The sequence below is a fragment of the Phacochoerus africanus genome, chromosome 9, assembly GCF_016906955.1.
Source record: "Phacochoerus africanus isolate WHEZ1 chromosome 9, ROS_Pafr_v1, whole genome shotgun sequence".
NCBI lineage: Eukaryota > Metazoa > Chordata > Mammalia > Artiodactyla > Suidae > Phacochoerus > Phacochoerus africanus.
In genome coordinates, this window is record NC_062552.1 from 116,311,610 (window position 1) to 116,323,611 (window position 12,002).

At 41.1% G+C, this 12,002-nt stretch overlaps 1 protein-coding gene across 2 annotated transcripts in view; it reads left to right on the forward strand.

Annotated features, from left to right (window-relative positions):
• Window positions 1-11,419, forward strand: part of CPSF2 (cleavage and polyadenylation specific factor 2) — a 30,613-nt gene extending 19,194 nt beyond the window's left edge. For both annotated transcript variants that reach the window (XM_047795298.1, XM_047795297.1), the window contains exons 10-16: window positions 3,633-3,733; window positions 4,042-4,242; window positions 6,207-6,359; window positions 6,896-7,121; window positions 8,490-8,789; window positions 10,170-10,304; window positions 11,012-11,419. In XM_047795298.1, coding sequence (XP_047651254.1) covers window positions 3,633-3,733; window positions 4,042-4,242; window positions 6,207-6,359; window positions 6,896-7,121; window positions 8,490-8,789; window positions 10,170-10,304; window positions 11,012-11,104 — 1,209 coding nt within the window. In that variant the 3' untranslated portion in view covers window positions 11,105-11,419. The remainder of the gene's footprint in view (window positions 1-3,632; window positions 3,734-4,041; window positions 4,243-6,206; window positions 6,360-6,895; window positions 7,122-8,489; window positions 8,790-10,169; window positions 10,305-11,011) is intronic.
• Window positions 11,420-12,002: the final 583 nt, after the last annotated feature.

The window sequence follows — 12,002 nt, forward strand, 5'->3', positions numbered from 1 at the left end:
TTTAACTCTATTTAAAAGCATAAACAGTAACTAAAATCTGATATACATTTACTATATATATTTTATATAACATATATATATATATTTTATTTTTATTTTTGCTTTTTAGGGCCACAACCACAGCATATGGCGGTTCCCAGGCTAGGGGTCTAATAGGGAGCAACAGCTGCTGGCCTGCACCACAGCCACAGCATCAGATCTGAGCCACATCTTCAACCTGTGACAGACAGACAGCTCACAGCAATGCCGGATCCTTAACCCACTGAGTGAGGCCAGGGATCGAACCTGCAACCTCATAGTTCCTAGTCAGATTCGTTTCTGCTGCACCACAACGGGAACTCCTACATTTACTATAAAAACTGAATTGTTGAGGAAGGATGCAGAGCAAGCATACCAAAGTAGAATATATACTGTCTTTTGGGCTATTTAACAGCTTAGAAATACAAAGTTAAAAGAAAACACAAAGTTAAAATACTTAAAAGAGTTTCATCAGATATGAAACACTAAATTTGAAAATACTAATTACTGGAAATGCAGTGAAGACTGGTATGTCATTTGAGGAATTAATTAAAGACTTAAAAGTGGTTTAAATTTGAAAAAAATAGAAAATGACATTTGGAGCTGAAACTTGGCATGTTTTAGGTTTTTAATTTTTATAAGTAATTTTTTACTTAATTTTTTATAAGTTCAGGGTTCTTTCCCCTCGCACCTTCTTAGGGATATGTCTTCTGTAGTTACCCTTTTTCTCTCCACTACCTATCACTTTTTTCCTCTACTTAGTCACATCCAAAATAGTTTTTATTATTCCCCCTCCCCTATTCCCAGACTTCTTCTTTGAGCCTTCCTCATCTCAGGGAATAGTAGCACTTTTCATATGTTTCTACAAGCCCCAAACTTAGAAATTTTTAAAATATTGATTGAAGTATAATATATACTGAAAAGTGTGCCCATTGTAAGTGCACAGCGTGATGGATTTTCACAGACGGAACACACTCGTCTAGCTTGTGCTCAGGTCAAGGAATAAACTGTCGTCAGTACTGCAGAGCCCCTTCCCGATCCCCCATCCTTCCGAGGGCACCCACTATGCTGACTTCCAACGTACAGGTTATTACCGTTTATTTCTCAGTTCCTTATTTGTCTCTCGCCACCCACATCCAATCCAGCAGCAAGTCCTACTGATTGGACCTCCAGATATATCCCAGAGCTGTCTACTTTTCTCCAGCTCCACTGCCATCCTTCTAGCCCATGCTAAGGGGTCTTGCCTGGACTGTGTGGTAGTGCCCTAACTAGTTTCACTGTTTTTACTATTATACTCCCTTAATCCTTTTCTTTTCATAGCATCCAAAGACCTCTTTCCCTCTCTCTCATTTTATTCGTAAAACCACATAACATTAATTTTACCATCTGAACCGTTTATTTTTTATTATTTATTTATTTAGTCCTTTTAGAGCCACACCTCTGGGATATGGAAGTTCCCAGGCTAGGGTTTGAATCAGCTGTAGCTGCTGGCCTAAACCACAACCACAGCAACGCAGGATCCAAGCCTCATCTTTCGACCTACACCACACTCACGGCAACACTGGATCCTTAACCCACTGAACGAGGCCAGGGATCGAACTCTCGTCCTCGTGAATGCTAGTCAGGTTTGTTACCACTGAGCTACAACAGGCACTCCTTCCAGAACTTTTCATCTTGCAAAACTGAAACTTTATTATATCTATTGAACAATTCCCCGAGTCGTCTTTTACAGATTCATCATTTCATGTCACTCCCTTGCTCGAAGTCTCCAATGACCTCCTTCTACTCTTTGGATAAAATCCAAATTCCTTACCGGGCTTTCAACACCCCACATGATCAGACCTCTACCCACTTTTCTGATCTTACCTCATTTCACCTTCTCCATGCTCTACACTGCTTCACGGCATCAGGGTCTTCTTCCGCCTCCGATGGTCCTTCCTCCCAGCTTTGTACTTGACTACTCTTTGTCATTCAAGTCTCAGTTTAAAGGTCATCTCCTCAGGAAGGCCTTCTCTGACTTGCAGTCCACAGTAACTACTCAGGTGGTTGGCAACCCATCATGGTACTTTATTTTCCAGCACTCATTGCTGTCTGCTGTTTTCCTTGTGTTTTGGCTTCCTTTTCCCACTACCAACTAGAAGGCAAGTTCCATAAGAAAGAAATTTTTTTTTTTTTGTATATCCCTAGTACACAGAACAGTGCTTGAAATGTCTAAGGTCCTTGAATTCATGAATGACCAAATGAGTGAATATGTGTTAACCAGATTTCTGGTCATGTTAGATAAGAGTTTACTATGCATGATATTTTTCCATCTACACCTGTCACTCTTAGAGTCAAGTCTTACTCATTCAAAAAGAGCCAACACAGTTCCCATTGCAGTGCAGGGGAGACACATCCGACTGGTATCCATGAGGCTTCGGTCTCTATCCCTGGTCTCACTCAGTGGGTTAAGGACCTGGCATTGCTGTGAGCTGTGGCGTAGGCCGGCAGCTGCAGCTCCAATGCAACCCCCTAGCCTGGGAACTTCCATATGCTGTAGGTTCGGCCCTAAAAAGAAAAAAAAAAAAAGTTGTGTCCAGTATTTACTGTTGCAGACATTGCTGCCATGTACTTTTTTCTCATGTTTGTGTGATCATTTCAGTAGGATGAATTCCTAGAAGTAGAAATACTGTATTAAATGACAAACACATTTTTAGTTTTAGATGTTGGCAAACCGCCTTCTAACATAGCTGCACTGATTTTTCACAGTGACTAAAGGTATCCTTTCCCCACTGCCAATCCTCGTTGGCAGCATTGCCAATCTCATAAATTAAAAGATGGTATCACATTTAAAAAATTTTGCATTTTTCAAAAATAATTAGTAAAATTAGATAATCTTTTCATGGCTGCTAGTTTTCTTATTTTATAAATTGGTTATGTATTTTTTTTTTTTGGCCTCTGTTTTGGCATGCAGAAGTTCCAGGCCACGACTCGAACCTCCGAACTCCTGTTTTCTCTCTTTGATGTGTGGCTCATCTTTTTCTTAACTGCTTTGAAGAATTCTTAGGAAAAAGTAGTTTCTGATAGTCAAATAGTGCTGCAAATAATTATTTCAGATTGTTTTAGTTTCATGTGATCTAAAATGTCAGAGATTTTTGTTTTTCCTGTCACCATGTTTATTCTCCTTTTGTTTTGTTTTGTTTCCTTTTGGCCAACTCTGCAGCCTGTAGGTAGAAGTTCCAGGGCCAGGGACTGAACCTGTGCCACAGTAGAGACCAAAGCCACAGTAGTGAGAACACTGGATCCTTAACCCACTGCACCACCAGGGAACTCCTTCTTTTGGGCTTTATGTCATGTGCAGCCCCACCTACACCAAATTATAAAAATACTTTTCTGTATTTTCTTTTTCTGATTGGTGATTTTTAGCTGGTTTGATTTGAACTAAACCCATCCTAGAAATATGACAGCTCAATTTTAGTACTAATCTAAGTAGGATCTATAATTGCACACAATGGAAAACTTGAATAATTTTCGGAGGAAAATTTAGTTTAAAGATGATGAAGCAGTTTAGAGATGTGATGTATCTCACACCTCACTGGCTTAACCCCCTTCTTTCATCTGCTGCTTTTCTTTAGCTGAGGAAACGTGTAAAGCTTGAGGGGAAAGAACTTGAAGAATACTTGGAAAAAGAGAAACTAAAGAAAGAAGCTGCTAAAAAACTTGAGCAGTCAAAAGAGTGAGTTGTTTTCAGACGAATTAGAAGTTTATAGAAGTCATTTGAGGACTTATTTCTAGACAAAAACATTTGATTGAACATATTTAAAGTTGCTTTTGACTTTATTACTTTCGTTACCTCTTTCCAGTGGTGCTGATATTAATATGTATTTACTAACTACCAGGTAGTGCTACCTTTCACAGAATATCACTCCACTAATACTGTTATTATCATTGGAGTAGTATTGAATGTTAATAATAATGTTGTAAATATGAATTAAAAATCTTTTGGGGACTTTATGACCTTTATCTCTTCCAAAACCCTCCTAGGGCCGACATAGATTCCAGCGATGAGAGCGACGTTGAGGAAGATATTGACCAACCATCAGCTCATAAGACTAAGCACGACCTGATGATGAAAGGTGAAGGCAGTCGTAAAGGCAGTTTCTTCAAACAGGCGAAAAAGTCTTATCCTATGTTTCCTGCCCCAGAAGAAAGAATCAAATGGGATGAATATGGAGAAATTATCAAGTATGTGAGCAAAACAAGCTTTTCTTTCGTAGCGGTTGGAGGCATTAATTGTGTTATCATTTGTGCTCAATGAATTCGGTCTTTCTAGTCATCATATACCTGGTTAGTTTCCGAATCCCTGAGCTTGAAAGGTAGAGACAACGTGTTACTTGAAATGCGAAAGTGGAAAGATTGAGAAACATCTAGAGAGTGAACGTTAAAGGGAAACTGGTAGATCTCTTCCTTCGGTATGTGAAAGTTTTAAAACGATGATCAAGACCTCTCTCCGCCCTGCCTCCCCCCACCCACCCCCCAAAAAGCCAAGGGACGTGTGTTGAGGAAGGACACACGATAAGACCATTTTGATGTTTAGGATTATTTTAAGTTTAGGAAGTGGATTATGTCTCCGATAGTGTTGCACACATGTTTTAAGAGAAATAGGAGATAGCATGAGGAGAGCCATGGAAAATTTACGAAATCTGCACCCACTGTTAGAAAAACAACTGAAATCATGTGTTCTAAACACAGATTTGAAAACCCTGCTATTCTGTAAAGATCAGATGCCTCGGCACAGGGCAGTCTCTTTAGCATGTGGACAGTGCTTTTTAGCTTCAGTTTTCTTATCTGAAAAATGAAAGTAAGAATTAAATGAGGTTGGGTTTGGTGGGTTTTTTTTTGCCTTTTCTAGGGCCAAACCCACAGCATACGGAGGTTCTCAGGCTAGGGATTGAATCGGAGCTGTAGCCACCGACCTACGCCAGAGCCACAGCCACACGGGATCTGACCCGCATCTGCGACGTACACCACAGCTCACGGCAACGCTGGATCCTTAACCCACTGAGTGAGGCCAGGGATCGAACTGAAACCTCATGGTTCCTAGTTGGTTCGCTAACCACTGAGCCACAGCAGGAACTCCAAATGAGGTTGTGTTTTTAAGACACTTAGCAGAGACCCTGACTCAGTAAATGTACCTGAAGCAGTTGCTGCTACTATTATTATGTGGGTTACAGCTGGAGATACTGCACTGCTGCAGCAGTCTAGGTATTGGATGACAGGCCTGGATTCTCAGGAGGCTGAAGGGACTTGGGGTGGGGCATGACAAATAGAGAGGTTAGAGAGAATGTTAAAATTTGCTTTTTTTTTTTTTAAAGTAGTGTATAGTTTGTTATGTTAATTTCTCAAAGTTTGCTTTTAAATTTTAACATTGAACGCTCTCTCATACTGGAGAATAGATGGGCTAGTAGTTTGTTGAAATAGAGATGAAGGCTTTCAAGGGAGCTAATGATTTTATATTTCGGTTTTCTTTGTAATGTGTGAAAATGGAGAGTCAGCTGTCACTGGATAGGGAAGGAATAGCTGGAGGTCTTAAGGAAATCAGAGGAGATCTGAGATTTATAAGGATTGGGTGTTGGCAAGAGAAATCACAGAAACTGAGAAGAAGAATTACTGAAACAAATGCAGGGCCAGGTTGCAGTGGTAGTTATGCCAGTCACTCACATCTTCTAGTGACCTCTCTAGGGCCTTTTCACCAGCCCACGTGGGGGGGTTTAAAGTGTACTCTTTGGGAGTTCCCATTGTGGCACAGCAGAAATGAATCTGACGAGTATCCATGAGGATGCAGGTTTGGTCCCTGGCCTCGCTCAGTGAGTCGGAGATTTCATGTGGCGGTGGCTGTGGTGCAGGCCGGCAGCTGAAGCTCCCATGCACCTCTTAGCCTGGGAACTGCCATATGCTGCTGGTGCAGTCCCAAAAAGCAAAAAAGCAAAAAACAAAGGTGTACTCTTTGACGGTCACAAAGAGCATAACATATGCAGTCATCTGATAATTGATATTGTGAAGCTGCCCGGGCTTTGGGGCAAATGTATATTTGAATTTTGAGATATGTGAGGAGTCTAATAAAAGTGTTGCCATCTACTCACTAGTTATATGTATTAAATATTATTAGCTTGCTTGTTACTCCCTCTAATTAGAGACTTCTTTTTTAGACCAGAGGATTTCTTAGTGCCGGAACTTCAAGCTACTGAAGAAGAAAAAAGCAAATTAGAATCTGGCCTGACAAATGGAGATGAACCCATGGATCAGGATTTATCTGATGTTCCTACTAAGTGTATTTCTACGACAGAATCTATTGAAATAAAGTAAGTGCTTTTACTGCATTTTGAAAATAAATTATGAAGTAAAATTTAAGCACTTGAATTCTGTAATTTACATTGTTTCAAAAGTGAGACTTCTGAATATCCTCTAGTAAGTTTGTGCTTTTAAAATTTCTTTTTCTTCTGGTGAAATAAAGCATGGAGGTATTTTCCCTTCGTAAATGATATTTAAATGCTAAAGTGAATTGGTGGTGAAGAGGGAATTAAACTTTAAATTGCACATTTATGTGAAGAAACATTCTTTCTAGTCTTTTTAGTAAGTCTACTAGCAGGTGAGCTTGTGCAGTTCACAAGTTTAAGTCATCAGAGAGCAAAGTGGTTTATCTGTTTAGTGGTATTATTTGGTAAACCTTTTAGGGTATAGCTAAGAACACAATAATACATATTAATGTAACACCTGTATTCCTCAAATCCACATTTACATATTGTTACATTTCTTTCCTGATGATAAAAGCCATTAAAAACCTAATTTTAGGATCAAGTTACCAGAAAAGTAAGCTCAAATAATCATCTAATTACAGAGCCAGGGTTACTTACATAGACTATGAAGGACGCTCTGATGGGGATTCCATTAAAAAAATCATCAATCAGATGAAACCACGACAGTTGATCATTGTCCATGGACCACCAGAGGCCAGCCAGGATCTTGCGGAGTGCTGCCGTGCATTTGGTGGGAAGGATATTAAAGTGTACATGCCTAAGCTACACGAAACAGTTGATGCCACTAGTGAAACTCACATCTACCAGGTAGGTATGCTGGCATTTGCACCACTTAGAAATAAGTACTTTTTCTTGCAATTAGGACAATGTGTTAGGAATACAGTGGTGAGTGAGACAAAGGTGGTCTCGTGTCCTAGCAGGTCTTTTTTTTTTTTTGGTCTTTTTGCCTTTTCTAGGGCCGCTCCCAAGGCACATGGAGATTCCCAGGCTAGGGGTCGAATCAGAGCTGTAGCCACCGGCCTACGCCACATCCACAGCCACACCAGATCCGAGCCAGGTCTGCAACCTACACCACAGCTCATGGCAACACCGGATCCTTAACCCGCTGAGCGAGGCCAGGGATCGAACCCACAACCTCATGGTTCTTAGTCGGATTTGTTCACCACTGCACCACGACGGGAACTCCCTCGTGTCCTAGCAGGTCTTATAGTCTCTGGGGCTTTTAACAAGGCAATAGCATTTATCACACTGTTTAACCTCTGCTAGATGCTAGAGAGCACAAAGAGGGAGACTTTAACCCAGATTTGGAGTGTAGAGAAGACTTCCCAGCGGAAGCGATAATGAAGTTAAAGTCTAACGGCTGTTTAGATGGGTTGTCAGAGCGGTACCCAGAGTGGTAACGAGAGGGAGGAAGAGTGTTCCCGCCAGAGCGAGCAGCATGTGTGAAAGGAGAGAGACGAGGGGCCTGGTGAGTGCTCAAGAATTCCCAAGTTTCCTAAAAATTCACAGATGTTAAGTGCTCTTCCTACTTGGAAAAAAGGGAGACAGGTAGAGAAGGCAGGAATAGCACAGAGGAGAGCTTGGTTAATCACATCTGGTGGTGGGAGATGGTGTCAGTGAAGGCAGGAGTGATGTCTGTATGTGGTTGGAAAACACGGACTGGAATTCATCAGGCGGGAAGGTCATTCTGGGCAGAACGAGAGGAAGCAGCATTCCCCGGAATACGGAGATGTGAAACTGCATGTGGTAGAGTGAGGAAACCGTAAGCAGTTTGGTACTCCTGCAGTAGCATCAGGTCCTAGACGATGAGACTCCGGCCACCCTCGGCCACACACCTGGGGGAGTCCAAGGGACTCAGTGTTTTGGCCTTAGTCTCACTGGTTAAGTTAGACTTACTGGAGGTGGGACCCTGGCATTAATATTAAAAAATGTGAAATTACCGTGTGGTCCCAGTGTGCAGCCAAGGTTAAGAATCGTTACTTAGGAAAGTAGGCCGGGCCCTCATGATCTGAAAGCATGAGGTCATTGCCGGTTGTGGTGAAGATCAGTGCAGTGAAAGATTTTCAAATTTTACTACATACTTCTAGAGTTAGAAAATGATACTAAGTCATATATAGTTGTCGAATTATCCTCTGTGGGCTTTCTTTCGCTCTTTCCCCTTTGTATCATGTTTAGGTGAGATTGAAAGATTCACTTGTCAGCTCCCTTCAGTTTTGTAAGGCAAAAGATGCTGAATTAGCTTGGATAGACGGTGTCTTAGACATGAGAGTTTCCAAAGTAGACACAGGAGTTATTTTAGAAGAAGGAGAGCTAAAGGATGACGGCGAAGACGCAGAAATGCAGGTGGACGCTCCTTCAGACTCCAGCGTCATAGCCCAGCAGAAGGCCATGAAGAGTCTGTTCGGAGATGATGAGAAAGAAACAGGTGAAGAAAGTGAGATCATTCCTACACTGGAACCCTTACCACCTCATGAGGTAAAAAGCACGTGCCACTTCCCTCCCTCCCTTAATTTTCCCTTTATGTTTTTAACCACTTGAAATGTGTCACATATAGACTCATTTTGGAATTTTAAAAACGAGACATGTTTCTCTGTGCGTATGTGTCCTCTATGGCTAGGGAATGATAACAACAGTAAGGTAACCTTGAGCAAGTCTGATAAAATGCATAACTGTGTCATGATTTGTTTTTGCAGTGTGGAATTGTGAATTTTTTTTTTTTTGGCCTTTTTTTAGGGCTGCACCTGCATCATATGGAAGTTCCCAGGCTAGGGGTCCAGTCCGAGCTATAGCTGCTGGCCTGCACCACAGCCACAGCAACATAGGATCCTAGCCACGTCTGCAACCTACACCACAGCTCACAGCAACGCCGGATCCTCAACCCACTGAGCGAGACCAGGGATCGAACCTGCGTCCTCATGGATACTAGTTGGGTTCATTAACCACTGAGACACGATGGGAACTCCTCACCCATCTGCTTCTAATCAGGAGATTTATAATATTCTAGGAATCTCACACTCTGACATTCCATTTTAGTATGTTGTCAGTTTGAATCAGTTGTGGTTTTGATAGTGTCAGAAACCTTTTATTTTTGGTATGGGTGTAATTCTAGTCTCGTGTGTTATTTACATGTTCTCAAGAGATATCAAGTTAACTAGAAGAGCTTTCAGGTAATTAACTTACAATAATATTAACTATATCATGAGAGTCTTACATGGCTGTCAAGTGATGTCTTTAGTCCTTCTGTGCAACAAAGAAGAGATGGCCTCTGTCATCCCATCCCTTCTAGTGTCACTCTTGAAGTTGGAGGGAGGAGTTAGAAACTCTCTGGGCTAAAGCTGGCCCTCTTCAAAGCAGCTTCAAAGTGGCAGCATTAGGTCGAAGCACTTGTCTTTCTGTCTAAAACCCATGGCATCCATCGTATTCACTGTGAGGCGGGAAGGGAAGTGGAAGTGGATCAGGGGAGCGTTCTCCTCTGACCTGTAGACAAAGGACTTGGACCAGGAGAGCACACTCTTGGTTCAGCTCTGCCTGCTGGCACTCTAGCTGACCCCCTTCGGCAGGTGGGTGGGGGGGAGAGCGTAACATTATCAAACGTCTGCCTGTTATTAGGAGGCATGACTAATAACACTGATTGTGAAACGTTCGGAACTGTGAAGGGCTTTGTAATGTTAAACAATGAGGTGAAATTCAGAATAACAACTTGGAATGTGATTTACAGTCTTGAAATGATCTGTCAAAGGACTTCAGCAGATAGAAAATATCTTAGAGATCATGTGTTATTTCACTTTATTCGGTACAACTATGTGCCTGGTGTTTTATTTGAAGTTAATTCTTTCCCCTTTAACCTTATCTAAGGTTCCTGGACATCAGTCAGTTTTTATGAACGAACCAAGACTCTCTGACTTCAAACAAGTTCTTTTACGAGAGGGGATCCAAGCTGAATTTGTAGGAGGTGTCCTCGTTTGCAACAATCAAGTGGCAGTCCGTAGAGTAAGTGTGGTTTTTTTTTTTTGTCTTTTTGTCTTTTTGTCTGTTGTTGTTGTTGTTGTTGCTATTTCTTGGGCCGCTCCCGCGGCATATGGAGGTTCCCAGGCCAGGGGTCGAATCGGAGCTGTAGCCACCGGCCTACACCAGAGCCACAGCAACTCGGGATCCGAGCCGCGTCTGCCACCTACACCACAGCTCACGGCAACGCCAGATCCTTAAGCCACTGAGCAAGGGCAGGGACGGAACCCGCAACCTCATGGTTCCTAGTCGGATTCGTTAACCACTGCGCCACGACGGGAACTCCTTTTTATTTTTTATTTATTTATTTATTTATTTTTTGTAAGTGTGTTTTTAATAAGAGCTGAATTGAACACGGTTTTCTGTTGTGTTATTTGGAATTCCGTAGTTCTCAATTAATTTTACAAGCTGGTGATCCATGATTTATGTTCATAATGATGACCTTGAAGGCTTTTAAAAGTGATTCTCAAAGACATGCTATGTAATTTTTTTGTAGAGGTTTATTTGAATCCTCTGACATTTCTGTGTCAATGTAAAATGCATGACTTGAATATTATATCCATATTCTGTGAATCAGAGCAGCCCTTTTCCTGACCAGTCATAAAGTAATCTAGTTTATATTTTGGTTATTATTCATGAATAGAAAATGTACTAAAGAACTTATTTAATTTTTTTTTTTACTTTGTTTCTAGACGGAAACTGGACGCATTGGATTAGAAGGCTGCCTTTGTCAAGATTTTTATAGGATAAGAGACCTTTTATATGAACAGTATGCCATTGTGTAAAGGACATGATGTCAAGAAGTATCTGTTTGACCTTTCTAAGAAAAAAGGACTCTTATTCTAAGCTTTTGCTTTTTTGTTTTGTAACATACAAAAAGAATCTGCCAGAAAAAACTTAACATGCATTAGATTTTTAAAAGTGTAAATGGAAACCACATCATTGCTAACGCTCCAGTGAGCATGCGACCTTTTGGCTTTCGGCGTGATAGAGATCCTTACAAGTGTGCAGCCCTGGTTGAAGGTGACTGGCTTCCTTTTCACACCCCTTATTCTAGAAGGGCTTTTTACTTGAATAAAACAATGCAACTTAGCAAACCAGTTCATGGCCTTCAAGAAACATGTTTGCATGAATTCTCGTAAACGGTTTCTTCCATATTCTGGAATGAAAAGTGAGACTTCACTTAGAAAGGATGTGCTGTAAAAAACCTGATAAAACAGCTTTTTGAGGCCTCTCTCTTTCAAAAACAAAAAAACCCAGTATACGTGCTCTAGTTCTTGGGAATTCCTCTATGCAGTTTTCTTCACATTCAGCTTCGCTCTCCATGACTGCGTTTCACGGTGGTTTAGTCTGCTGTGAGATAGTACACATCTGGTTCAGAAGTCAGTTTTTATTTCTCCCATTTCTTGTTTCATTAAGATCTTGTTGTTGTTGAGCTTAAGTTATAACACCATCATTTGAATATACGTCATTCAACAAAAAACCTCCTTGATGTGTTCTAGTCTTAAGGGTTCTGCATGCATTTTAGACACATCTTAACCATCAGCTGGGATGCTGTATTGGAGACGGTTTAGTGTTTTGCTTTTAGGGAAATAAATGTTGAACTTCGTATTTTTTTATAAGGTAATAGTATAATGAAAAGGTGTAAATATTTTCATCTCTTAGGCATGCTCTCTCCCAAGG